Raw genomic sequence first — 22,394 nt, forward strand, 5'->3', positions numbered from 1 at the left:
TGAATTTGGAGGAACAGCTGATGGAAGTAAAGATGGGAGTGTCCTGGAGAGGCTGAGCGAGGAAAAACAAGGAGGAGGAGGAAGAGGAGGAGGAGGAGGAGATAGGGGGGAGACAGGAAAGGGGCGGGCTTACTGTACTCATATGAAGGACACCGCGTATATTTACTCAAATGCAACCTCCCCGGTCCAAACCAAACACAGGTCGGATGTTTGTGAGGCAGACCTGAACGACTTTACTCTACGAGACGTCTCTGTTGTGCTGGTGCCGGGAGCAGCGTCTGGTGTTTGGAGAGAGGATGCTTTTGTCTCTTCAGCTCACACCTGGACCACGGAAACAGTGAGAGCTTGTTTTGGTCTCGGAAGGACGAAGTTATTTCATTGGAATATGCGCTTTTCGCTCGGTTACAGGACTAGTTTGTGAGCAGCTGTGACAGCAGCACAAGAGACAGTTCGGTCGCCAGCTGCGGTGAATCCTTGAAGAAACGTCACAGTCGCAGCTGCAGCAGGATTTTGCGCTCCGGACGCAGGAAGCTGCACTTATCCTTCGCTTTTTTTTTGTATTTTCCTAATCTTTTTCTAAGTTTTTTTTTTAAACATCCGACATCGTCACAAGTTGCTGACCGTGCAACGACAATCAACTTTCCCCATCAGATAAGCGCGGCACGTTTCAGCGAACGTGGTTTTACGCACAAGGGTGACGCACAAGCTCGAGGCGAGACAAGCCGGCATCAGGTGCTGCGAGGCGGAGAAGAAGATAAAAAAGGACAAAACCAAAACAAAGAAATAAACACAAGTCCAGACATCACAATGACGGACGGTCCGAGACAACGGGGCAGCACGTCGGGCTCTGCCAAGGATGCCGGCGAGGAGTCAGGAGAGGGAGTCGCGCTCAAGAAGTCGATCGGGCTTGTGAGCGCCTGCGGGATTATTGTTGGTAGGTGAAACTGTCATTTAGACACATATCTTCCATATTATGAAACTATTTAAACCCACAGCTCAGTGTGCGTCTGAGAATGTGGAAAAAAGAAGTGTATTTGTGAGTGTGAGCAATGAGGAGCATATGGAGGAGAAAGAGTACCACCTGTGTTTCAGAAGTCACTCAAGGCTGCACTGGGATCAGATCCCATCATTAAGAGAGGAGCATTAAGTTTATGATGATCATGTGGGTGTTTAAAGATGAGGGCACGCAGTAAAAAGGCGTATGCTGCCCCTAAAGTCTGTAACAGTAACTTAGTGCCACGAGCCCTCTCGGCCACAGCCTCGTGCCTGCACCCTTTAATGCCTGCTGCCTTTCATCAGTGATGATGATGGTGATGTCATCACCCTCACTCGTCTCTCATGCTTCATTCAGACCAATCTATAGGCTCACATGACTTGGCAGGATAGTCATAAATGAGCCCTGCAGCTCTTATATTTGTCTAATATGTAAGAATAGTTGAAAGAGAGATGCAACTTTAAAGGAGCAAAGCTGTTTGACATGTCTTTCTTTTTTATATCTCTTGCAAGCCCCTCAATTTCAGATCTAAACCACTTTGACTAACTCACTTGAGTAACCCTTCATACACAGAGTGCCACCATTAGTATATTTGCTTTCTATGCTTGTATACTTTTAGATTTTTATGATTCGCTGATAAGATTCAACAGTTGCTTACATGTATGGAAAGGGTATAATAGGAACTTACATTAGGTGCATGAGGTTAGGCTTAACATGAATGAAAAGTGTTTTTTTTTTTATTCTCCATATAAAGAAGTTATTTTCACACATAATAAGACAACAGATGCAAACAGATGTAGCAGGAAAGGTCAAGAAGCCATGTGTCTTAATACCAGGGCTGCACCTAACAACTATTTTCATTATCATTTAATCTCAGAGTAAGAATCAGCTTTATTTGCCAAGTATATGTTCACATACTCCCAGTGTATTTGCACAGAAAGAGACATACAGTTCGGAACAAGGACTAATAAGTCAAAGAATGGTAATGAATGATGGATGGTCAGGACCGCAAAGTTCGGTTGATTATTTTCTTGATAAATGATTAATCGCAAATGCCTTCAACAATTTCCAAAAGCCCAAGGTCACAACTTTAAATGTCTTGCTTTGCCCAACCAGCCCCCCAAAAACTTAAATATATTCAGTTTATTATCACAGAAGACACCGAAAAGCAGCAAATCATAACAACAGAGAAGCTTAATTTTAAGAATTTTTAGGTATTTTAGCTTTAAAAAACATTTAAATGAAAAACCAGCTATCAAAATAGTTGCACTAATGAATTAATCAACTATAACGGCTCAGCTTTATAAAATACTATTAGTGTTAAAGGTGCAATATGAAGAAATACAGCTTATTGAGCTAACTAGCTAACCTTGACTTGAGTATGAATTAGATAGATGGCAAATTCTTACATATTGCACCTTTAAACTCACCAGCCTATCAGCTAAGTCAAAGCTTAAAGCATGCTTGACCATATCTACATAATAATGGGGGCAATTGTCACAAATGCAGTGGCAGGGCTGCTCAGAGGCCAGTCGAAGGCGGCGAAAGAGGTCATTTTCATTCAATACAGGCAACAAACAAGCCGAGATAAACCCATCAGACGACACATCGATCGGTGCGAACACAGCGGCGGTGGCGAAATACGGCCCGGGTTGTCCAAGACAGACAGGTTGTGGGTGTGTGTGGTCTTCGTGTTGACCTTGACAGGTTGAGGAGAAGTGACTCATTCGTTCATGTGTTTCCACGGTAACGGGAGGGAAGAGTGAGTGAGAGTGTGAAAATTGCCATGAGAGAGAGAGAGAGAGAGAGAGAGAGAGAGAGAACAGGGAGATGAAGATCAACCTTAGCATTATTTTAGAGAAGGCTGTGTTCTTTGTCTTTGTCAATGTGTAACTTACTCCCTAAATCCTTGAGGTTTTAACTGGAAGGACCTAATCTCCAGCACAGAAGAAGCTTAGGCCAAGAAGAAGGAATTTATTGATAGAATACTGTTTATTGCACCTTTCCAGGGCAACAATCACAAAATGCGTCGTAGCAACTAATCCCTGTGCACACTGACATCTTTTCTCTTCAGCCTGATAGTGCAGCACAATCGTTTTTATCTCTCCATTCATCGGCTGATTATAATGAAATAAGTTGGCAGCGTTCTCGTGCCATCTGAGAGGATTTTTATGGTCGTCCGGAGTCCATGCGCCTCTGCGTAAAGAGTCACCAGACTGTTCTCTGCTGGCGGCTTTTCGTCCCTGATTCCATCAGCTCACACTATCATGCGCTGGGGGGACGTGGGCTCAGGTGACTCGTCTGATCCTTTTCTTATTGTGAGCGCGCCCCCGCTGGGTTTCCATGAAAAAGGGGAGTAAGGAGGAGGGAGGAAGGGGGGGTTGTGTGCACGAGGACATCAAATGGTTTTACGGCCTATTGTGCAGTACAGGCATTTATCACTCACACAAGTACAGGAACGTGCAAAGCCAGGAATTGGGATTAGAAGTGAACTTTTGGCCACTTGGAAGAAGGCCCCACCCTGATTATGCTGTTTTATTAGCTCGCCTGGCTTAGCCCTGTCTGAGCTGGACTCCAATCTCTGTGTTTTCTAATTGAATAGACTCAAATTCACTTCACTTTGATGCAATATCGAACTCGGTTTGATCCAATCACAGCAGCTTTTTCTCTTAAAATTGAGCCCCAAAATCTTTGGCTTGCAGGCACAATCATGACACAAAACACATTCGCAAAATATCTTCAGTGTAATGAATTGCTAATAATAACTCACACGCATGCATGTACACAAGCACACGGGCCTGCAGGGTCTGCGAGGGTCTGGCTTAGGGCCAAGCAGCAGGTTGCCTCAGCTTGGTGGCTGTTTGAACAGGGGATTTAACACTGGGAGGAAATGCAAGAACTAATCCTACAGGGCTTTATAAAGGCTGATTAGGGTTATGTCATAATGCTGCACAAATACACACATGCTCGTTAATATTCATCATCTGCTGCTGCTGGTAGTGGTGTTCAGTCAGGTGTCATGGAGGCCCAAACAAAAGTCAATTTCTTCAATTGCCGTCTTGACTTTTTTATGAATCTCTATTGTGTGTCTCCATGTAGACCTGTGAGTTCAGATGTTAGAAATGTCTTGGTTTTGTATACAGTATTTTAAGTAGAAATGTTCTAATGTGCCAATAATCGTTCACTGCAAACGTCAAAATCGAAATGATTGATTTTTCTCGACCTTCAAGCCTCATAAAAATCTCGTTGTCAAGAGTATCCTGCCCAAGATAGCTGTCAAAACGTTAAGTCTATATATAAATTCCTGGACAGATAAATGTATTATCATATAAATTAATCAATGAATCATTCAGGGAATTTTTCCAGCGTCTCACTTTGGGAAAATGTGCCTGTTTTTCTTTGTCTTAAGCGACAGGAAATTGATATTGTTTTACATTTCTGGACTAGAAGTCGGACATTTGAGCATCAACTTCAAATTGAGATGACTGTAACTATTCTCTGACATTTTACAGATTATCTAGATTATAATCAGCAGTTTAAAGCAACAAAATGTAACTTCCTGCAGAAAGATAGTTGGTGTTGGAGTCTCATCCCCAGGTCGTCAATTACTGATGATTTGGCCTGACGCCTTGGGTTGATGTCCGACACAAGGCGTCAGTATTTCACGACGTAGCGATGAGACTCGACAATCAACCATCTTTCTCCAGAAAGTTAAATAAAAAATATCTGATACAATCAAATAAAAGAGAACCAATCTCAACGAGATCGTAAAAGAACCTCATAGTTGTCTAAGACCATATGATCCTAAATAAACTCAACCAGTTGCTGTCAGAGGACATCAAACAGAGTCCAAGAGGATCAGTAATGTGCTCACAGAGCATGTCGGAGACCAGGCCTCTTCCTCTGTGAAACAACAATCCAACAACAGAGCATATCAAAATATCCTGTTCTAAAAGAGGCCGAGGCCTGCAGAGATTTGTTACAAGAGTCAGATTTGGTCCGGAAACAACAGTTCAGACTTTTTCTCCACTTGATCCAAAAGAGTAGATCAAGGTCAAGAGACCAGCCAGCTGTTTTTTTGGGTTTTTTTAAAACCTCTCTTCCCCTTTGGCCTGTTTGGAGGCAAAAGGATGTAAAATCCACCAGAAGAACAGGAAACTTGAAGAGATTCCATGTAGTCAGCATGTCTCACACACTGCAAAGATGCACGTGACGCGAACATGCAAGCGTGCACATTTGCTCTCGCCTGTAAATCAGCATTTCACCCTTATTTGCCTATTGAAACTTTAGAGGAGTGTCAGGGAGTCAATGCATGTCGAAGATGTCAAAGGTCACGCACCGAAGACCTCTGCAGCCATAAAGATGTCCACATAATCAGCTCTGTGATGTTTCTTTGTCGTCTTTTTAACCTCTCACCTGCAACTGGAGTTACATAAGTGGGCGACCGTCCTGACCACTCGCACGTGATGCATATGGAATCTGTTAAAGTTGAACTAATATGCATGTCCTTGGCTTTACGTTGAGCACGTGGTTTGGCATATGGTCAGATTTGCTTCAGATTTAAGTGATCGGAGAAGCATGCACGATATTTTTATGAAGTTTTGAGCTTTTTCCTTTAAATGTTGGATGATGCAATATCAAGATAACCTCCATCGACTGCTGAGAGAGAACAGCATGATGTGTTTAAGCCTTCAGTTAAACATTACTTTTATCAAGTTTATTGTTTATATTCGTTTGGTCCAGTGGTTCCCAACCTTTTTTTGTTTCGACCCCTTAAAATGAAGCTACTTCTGCCCCCTCATCCCAGGTTATGACCTCAGTATGGACATGAGTTTTGAGGATTTTGAGAGACGTGAACGATATTCAATTTTAAAGGATGTAAAACTGAGAAAAGCAGCACATAATCAATTTGAGAAGCTAGAACCAAGAAATATTTGAATGTTTTACACAATAAAAGATCTGGATTGTCACTTGTGCACCTGGCTGAATTACCTACAAGCTATATATTGTAGTTCATTGGCAGTTCATTCATACCTTTGACTTTTGTACTGTAAAATGCCACTCAGCCTATCATTCAGTCAGCCAGTTATGATTCAAAAACCTTCAACCTTTGAACCTGACGCCTTTTTTTATTCAAGCACAGTCAGCTAAATCTGATCGGAGGCTCCTGACCTCTGACCTCGGCTTTGTCACAGAGCGAATCCGTCCGGGCGGCCTCTTTCATGTCAGACCAGAACCCGGTCATCTTTCAGCTCCTGTGTAAACTGCCAGGCACGCTGATGCTCATTGAACCTGTCAGGGCATTACTCTGCCCCCCCATCCCCACCTCTCATCCCTCCTCCTTCTTTGCACTCTGTTACCCCGCTCTCTGTCTTGCTCCATCTCCTCATAACTCTGTGCAAAGTCAGCACATTACAGGTTCCCCCTCCATCGCTCTTCTGCTCTCGCTCACTCTCATTTTTTTCCTCTTTGTCGCTCACTTTCTACTCATGACCTCATTCCTTTTCCTGCTCATTTTGTCGGTCTGCCCTCAATGCTGTTCATGGAAATCACCCAGCGACTATGACAAGTGACATTTCACTCACAGTGAAAGCACTACAGACTAAGCAGCTGCACACTTAAAGGACCATGTGAGTGTGTTTTAGCTCAGTTAGCATGTTACTGCATACACAAACAGAAATGTAAAAAAAAGAGCTATAGAAGATAAAGATGACATTATAACTGTTATCTCAGGCTGACTTGTACTTCTCAGGACAACTAAGCTGATCTTGGTGCATAAAAATGGTGTAATGCCCCTTTAAATGCACTCAAAAAGCACATTCAAACCTGTTTGCTTTCACCTCTGCTGCGTCACTCAAGTAAACACCAGAATTTGTGACTACAATGCTGACAATAACTCCTTTTTCAATCTGAAACCTGACTCCTCGCCTCTCCTCTCTCCCTCCCCACCAGGTAACATCATCGGCTCAGGTATCTTCGTCAGTCCCAAGGGAGTGATGGAGAACGCCAGCTCCGTGGGCGTGGCCCTGGTCGTCTGGATCATCACAGGCATCATCACTGCCATCGGAGCGCTGTGCTACGCCGAGCTGGGCGTCACCATCCCCAAGTCGGGGGGAGACTACTCCTACGTTAAGGACATTTTCGGAGGGCTGGCTGGGTGAGTGAACACGAGACAGAAACTCCAGTCAGCTTGAAACAATCAGTGGGGCGTTTAGGTGTACATTTATACATTTGAATGGGTGATTTGAGTCACTGTTACATCATACAAGAGACTGACATGACAACGGAGGCGTTGAAATATGTGCCATGTGCAGGAAACCACGAGTTTGTGTTTTTTTCCGGTTAGGTTGGGTTTTTTCTTAGAGTGACATTTAGAAAGTCAATATTGTTTGTCTTCACTCCTGATCTGAAACATGATTTTGAGTTTGGCTCAGATATTTCTTCTTAATGTCTCAAGTTTACACAGCAAGAAGGAAATGCCTGTGTTTTTAAGATTTAAAGGACTGACTTATTATTTTGTTGATGAGAGACGTTAAAGGAGACATATTATGCTTAACTCAGGTACATGATTTTATCTTGGGTTACAAATAGAGTAGGTTTACATGCTTTAATGCTCAAAAATCACATACATTTTCTCATACAGCAGCACTGTATTCCCCCTCTGTCTGAAGCTCCTGTCTCTTTAAGGCCCCGCCCCCCTGGAATACCCAGTCTGCTCTGATTGGTCAGCTCACACACGCCTGAGCCAGCACTGCTCACCTTGTCTCCGGTCGGTTCTGTTGTGTTTTCAGCTTCCAGTTAGCCTCACTTCTACTATGAACATAGGCATAAATTATGCAGATGTGTGACACTGTGATGTAGTCTACGTCAGGAAGTCCTGGAATTAAAGGCGGGACTACTGACGAGGCGTTTCAGGAGCAGTGTTTTCTGTGGGAGAGAGGAACTCCCGTTGGCGCTGACTTTGGGCTTCTTAACTTTCAAGACCTTTCACATGCACAAGAACATATATAATACACTGGTGGAAAGGAGGAAACCGAAAGAGTTTGTTGAGGCATCATATTTTTATTAGATGGACTTATTTATGGTCAGATCTGTCACTTTTGAGGACAGGCATTTTTCTCAGGTCACTAAGGTCCGATAAACCTCCAGCTGACCCTGCTCAAAAGTATTGTCTTTAAAGCGTATGACCCAGTTTTCAAGAAGAAGGGGGCCTCCTGAACAATTAAAGTGAATTTGACATGGATTTAGGTGAGCATACCAACATGTCTAGATTCTTCTCTTTATCCTGGTGGATGAGCTCGCCGATGTAGGTCAGACATCTTGATCCAAAGCAGGGGGTCTTTTTGCTGGTAGTACTTTTGCTCGCAAAGTTACAAATGTCAGGCTGCTGTGGGTTTTTTGGATTTGTTCTACGCCCCCCCGCCTTCTTCCATTCATCCATAAATGGTTAGCTTTAAGGTGTCGCCTCTTACAGTAAACGCATGGGAACCAGGCTAGGTGTATTTCCGAGCAAAACAATATCGTTTGTTAGCGTAGATTTCACACACACTGTGCCTTTGCTCGGAATGTAAACACAGATTAGACCATTGTTTATTTTCAACTATCCCGAGGATACATATCGGGGGGTATTTTGAGAGAGGAATTCAACCAGACATAACAGCCAATGATTGTTTTTGTCCCTTTGTACAGGAGCTATCAATACACTTCAATGAACTGTTGGGTTTGAAGTGTTGGGGCCACGCTGTTTCCCTGCGCCCTCGCTGTTCAACTGGTGTTTGTTGTTGTTGTCCTGCTCCTTTTATCCCAGTGTGTGTGTAGGTGGGCGTGAAGGGGCGCAGCTTGCGTTTGCATGTGACGGAAAATACTTATGTTAGCGAGCTCGTGGAAAGAGTGGGAAGAGCTCGTAAAGTTGTACGCTCAGACACAACTTGAATGGACAATGTAATCCGAGCACAAAGGCTCTTTGTTATGTCAGACTAATGATGGTTGTGTTACACCCATATTGTGCGGTTTATAGACTAACGGATACTACAGGGGATCATTGTATACAACTGGTTAGGGCGGTGTTGTGATATTTGGGCAAATAAAGTTAAATACAGTGGAATTTATTTAGTTGGCCAATCCAAACGTGGAGTTACTCGTGTGTCTACCAGTGGTTGAAAGTAACATTCATCACTTACAAGATACATCTGCGATAATTTTCAGAATTAATTCATAATTTAAGCCAATTTTTTGAGGAAAAATGCCTTTCAAATGTGAATATTTGCTGGTTTTCTTTGTCTTCCATGAGACTTAACTGAATATCTTCAGTTTTGGACTGTAGGTCATGCAAAACATCAAAGTAAATATGACTTCAAGAAAGTGGAATATTGTTTTTATGGTAAACAAATAGCTTTAAAAAAGTAATTATTTGCAGCCCTTAAAAGAAGTAATGCCACCAAATCCTCTATTTGTCCTCCATGAGTGTTTAAGTCAAAGTAAAGAAGTATTATCAGCCATATTTAATGTACTACATCTACTCTGATTCTGCCTCAGTGTATAGCAGCACATCATATCATATGCTAAGCATGTGAGACATAATCTGCAAAGTAACTAGTAGCCATACTTAAGCTTTCGGGTTGATATACTGAAGTAAAAACTTCAATATTTCCCCTGAGAAATGTAGTGGTGTAAAATACAAAGTAAAGTAGAAGTACTTGAGGGAATCTTACTTTCTACATCGAGGTTTCACGCAGCATCGTCCTGCATTTGAATCTACATTTTTTTTTACATTAAACACACACACACATTCCAGCGAGACACAATCCGGTTAACGCAGTCAGCTGTAATGATCCCTCTATAAGCTCCCAGAGAATTTCACTCAGTATGTACTCAGTTCAACCCTCCTGCTCTCATTCAACCCCTCGCCTGCTCCCTCTGTAAATTAGTGCAGTATGTGGCTCATCCTGTCAGCTTCTAACACATTAAACATCCTCAGTGTTTCAGTGCAAGGCTGACATTAAGTTCTGAGTGTGTTTTTTTAGCAGTATAATCAGGTTCAAGCTCATATTGAGCCTTTATTAAAAATGATCCATCAGTGTCAGCTACTGTCTGGAAGCATTGATAGGTTTTTTTAAGCTTACCGATACTTAAATATGAGTTTTTCCTTATGTAACTGTTTAGTTTTTAAATGTTGTATTAAAAAAAGTCTCTTATAGGGAAAAAGATTGCATGCAGTAGAAAAGCCAAAGTCATTATAGTGCAATCAGTAATATTTGGCGATATTGCATCAGGATGTTCCTGCGTGACTAGGGCTGTCCGTTTGAAAGGTTGCATGAGTCATCCCGGTGTAACAAGCCGCCAAACTGAAGTTTCAATTGTCTGGGAGGTTCCAGTGGAGGTGTTACAGAAAAATGTTTCAGTGGCTTTGGGGGAAATCACAGATGTTTGTAACTAAACATAACAGAAGTGAAACTTTGGTGTGAGCCATCAAGTTTCCATATCAGTCACCACGTACAGCATGGCCTTTCCCCTTTGCTTTGTCTGAAGGGATGTTGCAAGGAATTACTTGTATTGCCTCAATCTGTCGAGTCTTTTTTATCTATTGTTTAACCTGTAAAACCTTACAAATAGGAAAAAATGCCCAATGTGACACATTGTTTCAGCATTACATTACAAACAAAAGCAGTAAAGTTGTTATTCTATAACCAGACGACAGTGGATTTAACACTATGAGAGGCTGAGCATGGTAAAAAGTTGAGTTTACATTTCAACCAAAAATAGCCTGCTTTTGAATGGGACTCTGCAAATGAAAGGATGTATATGTACCATGTACCTTTGTGATGTACTTCCTCCTGTTTGGGCCCACCTGTGTGTGCTCCTGACACCCTACTGTGTCTCTCATGCCACTGTGATTGTAACCGTGTCACCCTCCCTCCTGTTCGCCTCAGGTTCCTGCGTTTGTGGATCGCCGTGCTGGTGATCTACCCGACCAACCAGGCTGTGATCGCGCTGACCTTTTCCAACTACGTCCTGCAGCCTCTGTTCCCCACCTGCTTCCCGCCGGAGGGTGGCCTGCGTCTGCTGGCTGCCGTCTGCCTCTGTGAGTAACAGTAACTTAAACTGGCTTAAAGCACAGTATAGTTTAAGAGTACGACTTCACAAACTAGGTCAGATTCATCAGGACCTGCAAGGTCACAGACAAAAAAGAAATACCTGTTAGGTTAAACACCTCCGTCTGCTGTGTGTCATGATGGTGATGAAAAGAATATTAATCCTCATAATCTTTGCGTCTGCTCAAGAGACAACTCATCCGCTTCAACTGTTCCCCCTCAAGAGAAACTGGTTTATCTTTGTTGATTTTAATGTTTGGTACTCAACGTGCTATGACAACACTCTGACTCAGGTCTGTCTAAAGTAGAAGCCGGTCAGCTTAGCTCTGCCCAAAGCTAACAAATAATCCACCCTCCAGCGCCTCACTATTTAACACAATATCTAAATTATTAATGATTGAATATCTGAAGTTTTAATAATTTACGTGCAATCATTTTTGACAGGAAGTTAGCTTACTGGTTGCAGCCCAGAAAAAGTCCAACAAGCACACAGAAAAGCAAATTGTTGTTTTTACACTTTATACTTTGCAGAAATTAAACAAGTAAGATATAAAATGTTAGCTAGTGAGCTTTAGAGGTGCTGGTAGGTGGGTTTTGTCAATTCAGACAGAGCAAGGCTAGCTAACAGTTGCACTAGCCTAGCTCTGTCCAAAATCCACCTACCAGCACCTCTAAAGGTCAGTAATGAACACAATATATCTCATTTGTTTAACCCGTGGAAACATTCAATTGTGAAAGCAGCAATTCACTGTTTTACAGGCTTTATTTGTGATATTTTTTGACAGGAAGTTTAACTATTGAGCTTAAGAAATCCTGGTAGGTTGATTTTGTCATCTTTGGACAGAGCCAGGCTAGCTATTTGCGCTAAGCTAATCTAAGCCAAGCAGGTTGTAGCTTCATATTGACCGTACAGACATAAGAGTGGTATTTTCTTGTCTAATTCTGGGCAAGAAAACAAAAAATTACTCAAATAAGTTAAATTTCCAGGATTTCTGCCAGTTTTCCCAACTCATCGTGGAGCAGTGGTTTCTTTTTAGCGATGCCTACTAGCTGTAAGCAGTCTCTTAGCATTGTCACAGTTCGTGTAAGAGCAAAAACATGTCCATCTCCAAATTTGGTGATATTGAATTTATCATTCAAATGTCTGCTGACAGCGGCTACAGCATTATTCAACTTTTTACAGTCATGATTAAACAAATCAGTGCCGTATGAGCGTGATATCCTGGAGACAGTGGAATGAAACATCCTACATGAGAAACATTTTACAAATTGAACTCTCTGTACTTTCCTGTTGAAGCAGCCCACAGCTCAGACTCGACACTGATTCAGTTTTGCAGAGATAAAAGAGTGCAGATAGCCTAAAGAAATGGAGCGAAAAGGACTCAAAGTTCTTTCCGAGGGTGCTTGTTGAGACAGGCTCAAATTTGACAGAAAACTGCCACAAACTCCACTGTCAAAAGACTTAAAACAAATGAGAAACATTGTAATTCAACAAAAGCAATGGGTACATGAATGCTGACACAGTTACAAGACCGTTGAACATTCTGTGAGATACAAGTTTCAGGACAAAATGTAAAAGACGCTCGCATACTTTGTCGTGCAAAGGCTGAATAACAGCTTGATTTATCCAGTGTATGTCACCCTCTGTCCCAGTTTTCCGTCTTTTTTCTCTGAAGCTCCTCTGCTCTTTCACCCTCAGCCAGAGGTCATCTAAGAGAAGGACGAAAACAAGAGATAGCAATGCAACTAGAGGAGTGTAGCACTGAGCAGCGAACGTGTGAAGACGAATGGATAAATGCGTTGCCGCAGACATGACAGCGGTTGATTTGAATCCCTCAGCAAAGTTCACACACACAGGCCAAATACTACAGGCAGCCTTCAGACAGACAGACCGGCATGGGCAGCGGAGAAGAGTGTGTGTATTGTATGTGTATGAAGCGACAAAACAAAATCTGTCAACACCTTAATCTGACCTGTCAAGTAAACATCCAACCTTGTGATTCACAAAAGTATGCCACAATCACTGCAACTTCCTGCAACATAGTGAGATTTAGAAGGGAGTAAACATTATTCTAGTCAACCTTTTAAATTGCAGCTAGAGAAGGGAGAAAGAAAAATACTTTTTTTAGCGCACAACAGTCAATTTTTCTGTATTTCCACTCCCTGGAACTGAACTCCAAAGGGTTTTTCTTTCCTAGAGGACGTCCTGTGACATGCTGTTCAGTGGCAGATGGGCACAGTTGGCTGCCCTGTTTGGCTTGACAATGTGGAAACCTCCCGCTCCCAAAAGGCATGCGCGATAACAGGCAACACATTTGTACCCGGTGAACCAAGAGGGCCACTCCATAATTACCTCTGCCAAAGAAATCATGTCGGTCGGTCAGCGGGATATCAGAGAAACATTTCCACAAATTTCACGTGTCATTCGAACGCGGCTGCAGTTACTCTAGTTTATGCAGATTAGCTGTGCCCTGAAGGTCTTCTTTTTCGGGCTTCTCCAACTGTCTTATGCACCAAATTTGGTCATGTTAAGATGAAAGTTTGACAAAAACTGCAAAGAGACAGAACATCTGTCTAGGTGGATATGAGTGAGGTGTACTCTGATAGTTCCAGCTCCAGGATAACGCAAGAAATGTAGAAAACAAAAACAGAAAATCTCTTCCATTCCTCATGTAACATCCTTCATAAATGACCACATGTTAGAGTCTACACCACCTGCCCTAACATTCTCCCACTTCTTTCTTTGGGATGATCTATTAACCAATGCACAAACTAAAAGAACATATTGTACAACCTCGGCAGAGGCCTGCGCTCTCTTAAGGCTCTGCAGCATTTTTTTGGGGGGATTACAGGCACATTGACCTACATTTACCTGTCCCTCTCGTCCCACTTCCACGAACGCCCTGAAGCAATATGAACTCAGTCCAGACAAGAACTGCTAGCAAACATAACTCGTTTCGTGTTAATTGGACAGATGTTGTCAGGCAGTTTTCAATGACGAAAACCAGACTGAGTGGAGTTTATAGATGTTTTGTCCTCGTTTTTCTGTTTTTGTTGTTGAGGGAAGTGGGTGAAAGATGAGCTGTTTCCCCTAAACTTTGATGTCATCCTTGTTGTTTATGAGAGCATGTGTTTATATGCTTACACATTTCCCCTGCCAGAACATTGTATAATAGTGTGCAGGATATACCCTTTCTTATTTCTAGAAAGTCCAGTCATGATGACAATATGTGACAGTGAAACCAGACGCCGCCAGATCTGGTCTTAAAGGTTTTCCAAGGTGTACCGTTTCAAAAAACACGCGATCCTCCCCTGGGTCCGTCTCTTCTTCCTACATATGGCGGACTGCGAGGTCATAACTCCGTCGTGTTTTCCAGGCGGCCTCGCGCTTAACTCAGCAAGTTTCCACACACCCGTTTTGTATACTCAGCTTACGGACAGCTGAGCGGCCCCACAGCTCCGTGTCTCTGAGAATGTGGCCTCAGGTGTTTATTCGTAGCCTCTGCCTGTCAACAAGAGGGAGAAGGAGGGGAGTGGACGCGTTGGCGAAAGATCATTTTGTTCCTTAAACAACTTTGTTTACCGGTGGTTGTGTTAAGAGGTTTAAGATGTATATAGTCAGGGCTGCGTGAGGAAAAGTCTTTTGTGTGCAACTGTGAATGCAAAGTTTCTCATTTCCTGTTTTTTTGTGGAGGGAGTAGCAGCAGCAGCAGCTCCGTGGCTCTCCCCCTGACCACAACTCCTTTTCTATCTGCTGCAGGAACACACGCCTCGAACACACCCACTCACCTCCTCAGAACATCATAAACTCTGCGCACCTTTGAGCCTCTCATGTTTGCATCCAGCGCACACATCTCTATAGTGAGTGCGAATTAGTGCAGACCCTGTTCAAGTGCATCTGCCTTCGTCCCCCGCGGTGGCAGCTCAGCTCAGAGTTATTTAATGTGATGAACTTAATCCCACAGAGTCAAACAGGCCGATTATTTAATGGCACCCTATTGGCCTGAACCCGCTGGCCCGTTGTACCCAGCAGTACAGATCAAATCCATTATCTTTGTCCATGTTATGTCAGCCTCAAGTCGAAGTGAGTCGAGTAGCATTTTCCAAATAGTTTTTAACGGATGTTTGAGGGCAGTCCGCTATAAAACATGACAAAAAAACGATCCGTTTATCTGCCGCCTTTATCCGTCACTGTCAAACTCAGTGAGCTTGTGATTTCTAAAAGTATTATCTGTTTATTATCTTATCACGGCAACAAACCCGGACATGAAATTACAACCCTGATTACAAGAAAGTTGGGGCGCCGAGGTTCTTCTCACTTTGCATCAAATGAATAATGAGTGTACATTTACAAAAAACAATAAAGTTGATTTGTTTGAACATTAAAGGTGCAATAAGTAAGAATTGTAAGATGCATTGATGAGATTATTATTATATTTACAGACGCTAACTTGAAGCTCGAATACCAGCAGTGCTTAGGTAGAACACAGAAGTACAGCAGGTATAGTAAGACATGAGGTGTACAAGATAACGGGTGAAGTTCAACGCGACGATGCGGCGGCAGAGTCAAAGGTCGCTGCCATGTTAGATGTTCAGACACGTCAAAAATGCTCAAGTGTGCAGCTTTTAATCTTTCCCCACTCGCTGACCTCAGATCAGTTCACTTTCTATCAAGTAAAACTTCAAGGCCCGGGTTATCAGCGGCAGTAACCGGTGTCGTAACTTTTCCTTCCCTTGGGAAATAATCTTAGTGCTACTACTACTCCAAATGACATAATGGCAGTTCATTTACAAGACCAATAAAACAGTCACACATAAACCTTTATCTACTAAATTCACTCCTTATTTCCCAACCTTTCAGCACAGTCAGCACAAGCCCATCATGTGCTGCCATACAGAGTTCAGATTTTGCTTTAAATCAATTGCAAAACCACTAAAGATTTCTATATTTCAACTATATTTAAGTGGAAATTTGTATGAAATGATGCACATGACATCTGATAAGATGGTTTTGGTTTGCATATTGGTTTGTCTAAACATTAAAGAGCTTAAATAAAGAGTTGAAACTTGATTTTAAGGGGTAAAATAAGCTCTAACTCGTTGTTCTCCTGTGTTTCTCTAGTGCTGCTGACATGGGTGAACTGCTCCAGCGTCAGGTGGGCCACCAGGGTGCAGGACATATTCACCGCCGGCAAGCTGCTGGCCCTCGCCCTCATCATCGTCATGGGCATCGTGCAGATCTGCAAGGGTGAGCGACGCCATCTGTGCTCCCAGAATGCCTCAGTCCATAGCACCTTTGTCTGTGTGTGAAAGGATAAACCCGCTCGCGGTCACTGGGGACATCTTCAGTCGCTCGGGACAGTATAGACTCCCCGTGGATACCGCGGGGGTCAGCGAGGCGCTGGGGCCCTCACATAGCTAATATCAGCACGCCTGTGTGCTCTCACAACATGGCTGAGGGCCAGTTATTACAGGGGCCACAGAGAGTAGGCCCCTGAAACAACAAAAGGGGGGGATGTCTGTGCGAGCGTTTGAAGATAAATGAAGAGTCCGGTGGCTGATTTGATGGGACTTTAGGTCATATATGAGGGGTGGGGGGGGACAGTATGTGAGCGCAGAAATACTTTAATGCTCTCTGAAAACATGCCTGAAGAGGGGATTTCACGAACCAGATTCCTAAAAATCATGGATTATTTAGATGTTACCCCGAGCAGCATTTGATGGTTTCTCGGTGGGAACGCAGGGATCGCAGTCACTCTACAGAACTCCTTTTACAACTTGTTTTACACACACTGATTGCATTGGATAATGGTTTTCAGATGCAGACTGTAGCGGAAAGCTTGTTTACGCTCACAGCCAAACAACATTAGGTAACCTCAGAGAAATGCTCAGGAACAGGTCGTACAGATTTACGTAAGGAGCGCAGTAAACCCTGAACAAATGAGACGGTTTTAAGTAGGGCAGTCGAAAAAGGAGTATTTTGATAATTCTGGTTATTTTTCAAGCAAAGATGTCAAACATGTGTTGCTTACAGCTTCTTAAATGTAAGGATTTGCTGCTTTTCTTTGTCATTTATGACAGTAAATGAAGAATCTTCTTCAAAAAGAAGCAATTTGAAGATGTGAAAAGCATTTATTATGATTAAACTACAACTTAAACTTCCTTTTGCATTCTTCCCCACCTGTAGGAGAGTACTACTGGCTGGAGCCAGCCAACGCCTTCGAGCCCTTCAAGGAGTACGATGTGGGTTTGATAGCCTTATCGTTCCTACAAGGCTCCTTCGCCTACGGAGGCTGGAACTTCCTCAACTATGTCACGGAGGAGCTGGTGGACCCCTACGTGTAAGACTCTTTATTCTGCCTCTCATATCTCTGGAGATACTGGTGCCATAGGAATATATAGCTAATGTTAAAGCTACCTGCAGCTATTTGAGTGATTAGTCTAATCCCTGATCCTTTCTCTTAAAGCTCTCTAAAATTTGATAACATAGCATGGGAGAAATTCTCACCATCATCCCCAGTGTCTGGTCACTGACTTAGAAACATCTCTGGTAGAATAAAACGGTTTATTTCTTCATTTCCGCTGCATTTTCTGTCTTTTTAACAATCCCACATTTTTAATAACCTTAGTATCCATTAATACACCTCCCCTAAGGTACAAGCTTTAATTTCCTACCTTAAATCCCCCCCCTCCCCCCAACCTCCTTCTCTTTAGCTTCTCTGTCTCCTAAACATTGCTGTTTTTATCGTCTCCAGGAACCTCCCTCGTGCCATCTTCATCTCCATCCCCCTCGTCACCTTCGTGTACGTCTTCGCCAACATCGCCTACGTCACGGCCATGAGTCCCCAGGAGCTGCTGGCCTCTAACGCTGTTGCCGTGGTGAGTAGCTCGGAGCATGACACAGGGTGGTCCCGCGACGTCATTCATCACACACACACACCTCAGATAGCAGAATGTCTCCCTTTAGTGGAAGACAGACATGTTTGTTGTACCTAATTCATTGCATTGCACATTAAAAAACATGATGAAGTGAGCATCTAACCATCATCCGACCTCTAACCTTCATCCTCCCACTCCTCCATCCCAGACGTTCGGTGAGAAGCTGCTGGGAGTCATGTCGTGGATCATGCCCATCTCTGTGGCTCTCTCCACCTTCGGGGGAGTCAACGGCTCACTCTTCACCTCCTCACGGTTAGTTGGCTTAACAAGAAAAAATGTTTTTATGTTATGAGAAGTTTGTTGCTTTGTATTTTGACTCTTTTAGACATTTTTTTTTATGTTTACCCCCCTCGTCTGTCTAATATAACACTTTCTGTTGGATTCTTGTCTGTATTCCAACAAATGGGGCCTTACAAGGGGTCAGGGAAAAATTGGAGGGTATCTCAAATATTGATGTATTTTTGTGAAACAATGGAGGTTTTTCCATCTGAAAGGTGCATTATTTAGTACTACTTTAATTGTATTTGGCGGACCCTGCCACCTTTCTAGCTTCAAACAGTGTTCTGGGGACCTTATTTTCCTCTGAGAGCAGCTTGTTTATTCAGTTATGGTTTGTGTTATTACCTCATTAATAATGTAAATATTAAAAATTCTGAGTTTGAAAACTACATAGTGCTCCTTTAAGGTAAAAAAAAATTGTTAAGTAGGAAACATCACTACTTGATCAAACTCCTAAAAGCTCACAGACATGCAATCTGTCACAAAAATCATAATGTATCACAAGAAGCTGTGCGTTACCTTTTCAGCATGTTAAACTCACAATAAATCATACTGTTATCTCTTTTATGACTGACTTTCACTTTTTAACACACTGGCTATGCTTTACAATCTTTAATCGAGGTCTGAACATGTGTATGATTATACATTTCCACTTCCTTTGTGCTCTAAATTTAACTCTCTTCCCTCTCTGCCATCCTCATCTTAACCCTCACAAATCCACTACAAGCCTTTCCTTTATTCTTGAATAACATGTGGAAATACTGTAGACTTACACGCATTAACTGTTGTTTTGCTGCTTTGCCTCTGCCTCTCACAGATTGTTCTTTGCTGGAGCCAGAGAGGGCCACCTCCCCAGTCTGCTGGCCATGATTCACGTCAAACGCTGCACTCCCATCCCCGCTCTGCTCTTCACTGTGAGTCCTGCTCTCACCACACTCATTTATATTATCTCCTTTAGATAAGTCATTCTCTTGACACTGAGTCAAACCTCAGAGCAAGACAAGAAGCCGCAGACGAACCGCTAACTCCTTTTCTTCTCGTTCCTCAGTGCCTGTCCACCCTGCTCATGCTGTGCACCAGCGACATGTACACTCTCATCAACTACGTGGGCTTCATCAACTACCTCTTCTATGGAGTCACTGTCGCCGGGCAGATTGTGCTGCGTTTTAAACAGCCCGACATGCACCGACCAATCAAGGTGTGTTTTGTGGTATACGTACTCAAGAAGTGCAAGAAAATGTGTTTTTCTTGCATCAAATCCGTTGTTTATCACTTTGAGGAGAGCTAAACATGTTTCAAAAATGGAAATCCAACGGAAAAACAGACATGATGTGCAGTAATGCTACCTTCAAGCAGCCACAAACCTTCGGAAAGCTGCTCTCTTGTGGTGTAAAAGGTGTACTATCACAGACTGATGTCAGAAAAATATTGCAAAAATATGCAAAAATGATCAGTCAAATCATATTTGAAAGAGAGAAACTGTCTCTGTGTGGGTGTACTAAGTCGTTGCTTTGTTCTGTCTTACAGATCAGCCTGATATGGCCGGTCATTTACCTCCTCTTCTGGGCCTTCCTGCTCATCTTCTCCCTTTACTCCGAGCCTGTGGTGTGTGGCATCGGCCTGGCCATCATGCTGACTGGCGTCCCCGTCTATTTCCTGGGAGTCTACTGGGACAATAAGCCACAGTGCTTCGACGCCTTCGTTAGTAAGTTCGCTTGACGTGGGCTGGGTCACGTTTTGTCAAGAGAGTTGTTTGACAGTTTTGTTTTATCTTATTTTATCTGTTTGTACCATGTCATATATCATTTGAAAGGCCATTACTGCACATGTCCTGAAACTTTGTTGCTCTCTTCTTCCAGATAAGATGACCTACGTGGGCCAGAAGTTCTGCATGGTGGTTTATCCAGGCGTCAGCAGCAGCAGCGGGAGCTCAGAGGAAGGAGAGGAGATGAAGGAGGCCAGGTCTCCTCTGTCCAAGGAGGACGGGGACAACCACAAGTCAGCGGACTGCTAGAGCGTCCTCGCCTCCCACCCGCCCCACAAATAAACAGACATGTGCGAACCGAACGTGGGTGCGCAAAACAAACAAACAAGGCAGTTTGTAGTGGATTTCACTGATCAACACTCGTGCCCCCACACTTCCTGTTTTTAATATTTTTATTTGGTTTTAGCAATGTTTCAATCAATATCTCCTGTGCCAAATATAGTATGAGATGTTTAGAGTAACATGACCTCAAACTTGTCGGACTGGGGTCCTTCAAAAGTGCAATAAAGAAAGGTTAGCGCCTTCCAGCTCCTCAATACACACGCTTAAACACACACTTACGACTCATCGTCATCATCATCCTGCTTCTCCTCCTCCACATACTCCCTGCACAGTCCTACTGTAAGAGCGTCTTTTGTTTCTTTATTTTTTTTTTCTAATGTTTTATCAAAAGACTCTTACTGTGCCGTGATACGCAAACACTTTTTTTGGTTCTTTTTTCGTTTCTTTTTGTAAATTTTGTTCATCCATTCAACACACCAAAGCTGTATTTGATTGTCAGATAAATCAGTTTCAGATCAAGTCATTTCATGTCCTGACGTACACTAAGTACTGTGTGTTGTTTTTAACAGTGACTGTGATTCCGAAATGTTCCTCTCTTTTTTTGTAATTGTGATAATTGTTTATAACATTTGCCTTTGTCGTTATTTTAGTTCGACTATGTTAATTTTTAGTTTTGTTGATATTCTTTTTTCTATTCGACATCATTTACATCTGGGCCTATTTTTTTTTTTACTCTTGCAACCCTGGAGGTGTACACCTGAAAGCTGATGTGTGATCTGTGCTTTGTATTGGTAGATGTGCTGGAAAATGGTGCACAGTTCTTTATTAATTGCCTTAATTAGATTATATTCTGTGTTCGGGTGCCATTGCAGCTCTGCTCTGACTGATGTGGATATTTGGTTGGGGTAGTTTTTAATGTTTATGGAAGCAACAAAAAAAAAAGGTGTCAGTTTTTTAAATTTGAGAGCTTTGGATTCTTGTATGGACGCTACACAGATAGACATAGATGACTAGAAAGAATAACTAGGCCAGACTTGATAGTTTCCACCGCCACATTTGCATCGTTATTGTGCAAATCCCAACACCGACACATGTGAATGCCTGTGTGAAAAACAGTTAACGGCAGAAGTATTTTTTTGTAGCCTACCATCTAGTTGTGCTTAAATATTATTTGTTCTTTATTTAGCGTGTAGAAATGAGAGCTTTACACACACAAAAACTACTAGTGCAATATTAGTGCAGGCACCAGCAAAAGAAACTAAACGCTCACCCCTGAATGAACCCATTCTGTGTCGTCTGGTAATCGTTATGTATCTATACTTATGCTGTATATTATAGTAACAACACTCCTGCACACATAAAACACACATTGTGTACTTCTGTGTCTTTCTATATAATCTATTAGTGTCTCAGGGCATCCCCACTGCCTTCTCCTTACATACACACTGCCGAAAAAAGCAACAGTTCTGACTAATTGCCTCTTTGCTACATGCCTGTACTGGTGCTTTTAGAGATTTATTTCCTCAGGAAGCTCAATCTTACGAGATATCCCAAAAGAAAAATACAGGCATTGGCAGACATGCATAAATAATTATATCAATAAAGTAAAGTTGGGCCAGTATTGTAAAGGTTTCTCTTGTTAAACTGTAAGGGGAACAGGGTGTCTTGGATGTCTTTACAAGTACAATGATTGTGTTTTGTGCCTGTACGGTTATTGTGTATTTACAGTATACACAGGTGTCATGACAGTCTGTATATTGTCTCTTAGTAAATAAAAACCACTGACTAATGTTTGAACTTGTAATTCAGGGCCTCATTTATATATCTTTATCTTTATTCCAATGTGTGATCATTTCGAAGAACGTGATTCGATTCTTATCAGAAGACATTTCCCTCCATTTTTAACACATTTCTCATCAACACCCTGACTGTACATAAATGAGGCCTGAATGTTTCCACCTCAGAAATCAAATGCTGCAACTTTATAAATGTGATAAGCCAACTGAAACTTCACAAGTTCAGCGTATTTCAAATTGTGCTTGTT

The 22,394-nt window shown here is 42.5% G+C and overlaps 1 protein-coding gene across 1 annotated transcript; it reads left to right on the plus strand.

The window, feature by feature from the left end:
* Nucleotides 1-136: 136 nt before the first annotated feature.
* slc7a8a (solute carrier family 7 member 8a) lies at nt 137-22,154 on the plus strand. The gene is made up of 11 exons (XM_073475159.1): nt 137-934; nt 6,947-7,151; nt 10,924-11,075; nt 16,208-16,333; nt 17,273-17,426; nt 17,841-17,964; nt 18,173-18,276; nt 19,121-19,217; nt 19,352-19,501; nt 19,831-20,008; nt 20,163-22,154. Exons 1-11 carry the CDS (start codon nt 808-810, stop codon nt 20,315-20,317), a joined length of 1,572 nt encoding a protein of 523 aa, XP_073331260.1. The 5' UTR covers nt 137-807; the 3' UTR covers nt 20,318-22,154.
* Nucleotides 22,155-22,394: the final 240 nt, after the last annotated feature.

The sequence above is a fragment of the Pagrus major genome, chromosome 10, assembly GCF_040436345.1.
Source record: "Pagrus major chromosome 10, Pma_NU_1.0".
Classification (NCBI taxonomy): Eukaryota; Metazoa; Chordata; class Actinopteri; order Spariformes; family Sparidae; genus Pagrus; species Pagrus major.

Bases quoted from the DNA above. Each gene is read 5' to 3' on its own strand.
- slc7a8a (XM_073475159.1), top strand. From the start codon at position 808: ATGACGGACGGTCCGAGACAACGGGGCAGCACGTCGGGCTCTGCCAAG. The intron at 18,277-19,120 runs GTTAGTTGGCTT...TGCCTCTCACAG, and splicing joins TCACTCTTCACCTCCTCACG to ATTGTTCTTTGCTGGAGCCA. The intron at 19,218-19,351 runs GTGAGTCCTGCT...CTCGTTCCTCAG, and splicing joins TCCCCGCTCTGCTCTTCACT to TGCCTGTCCACCCTGCTCAT.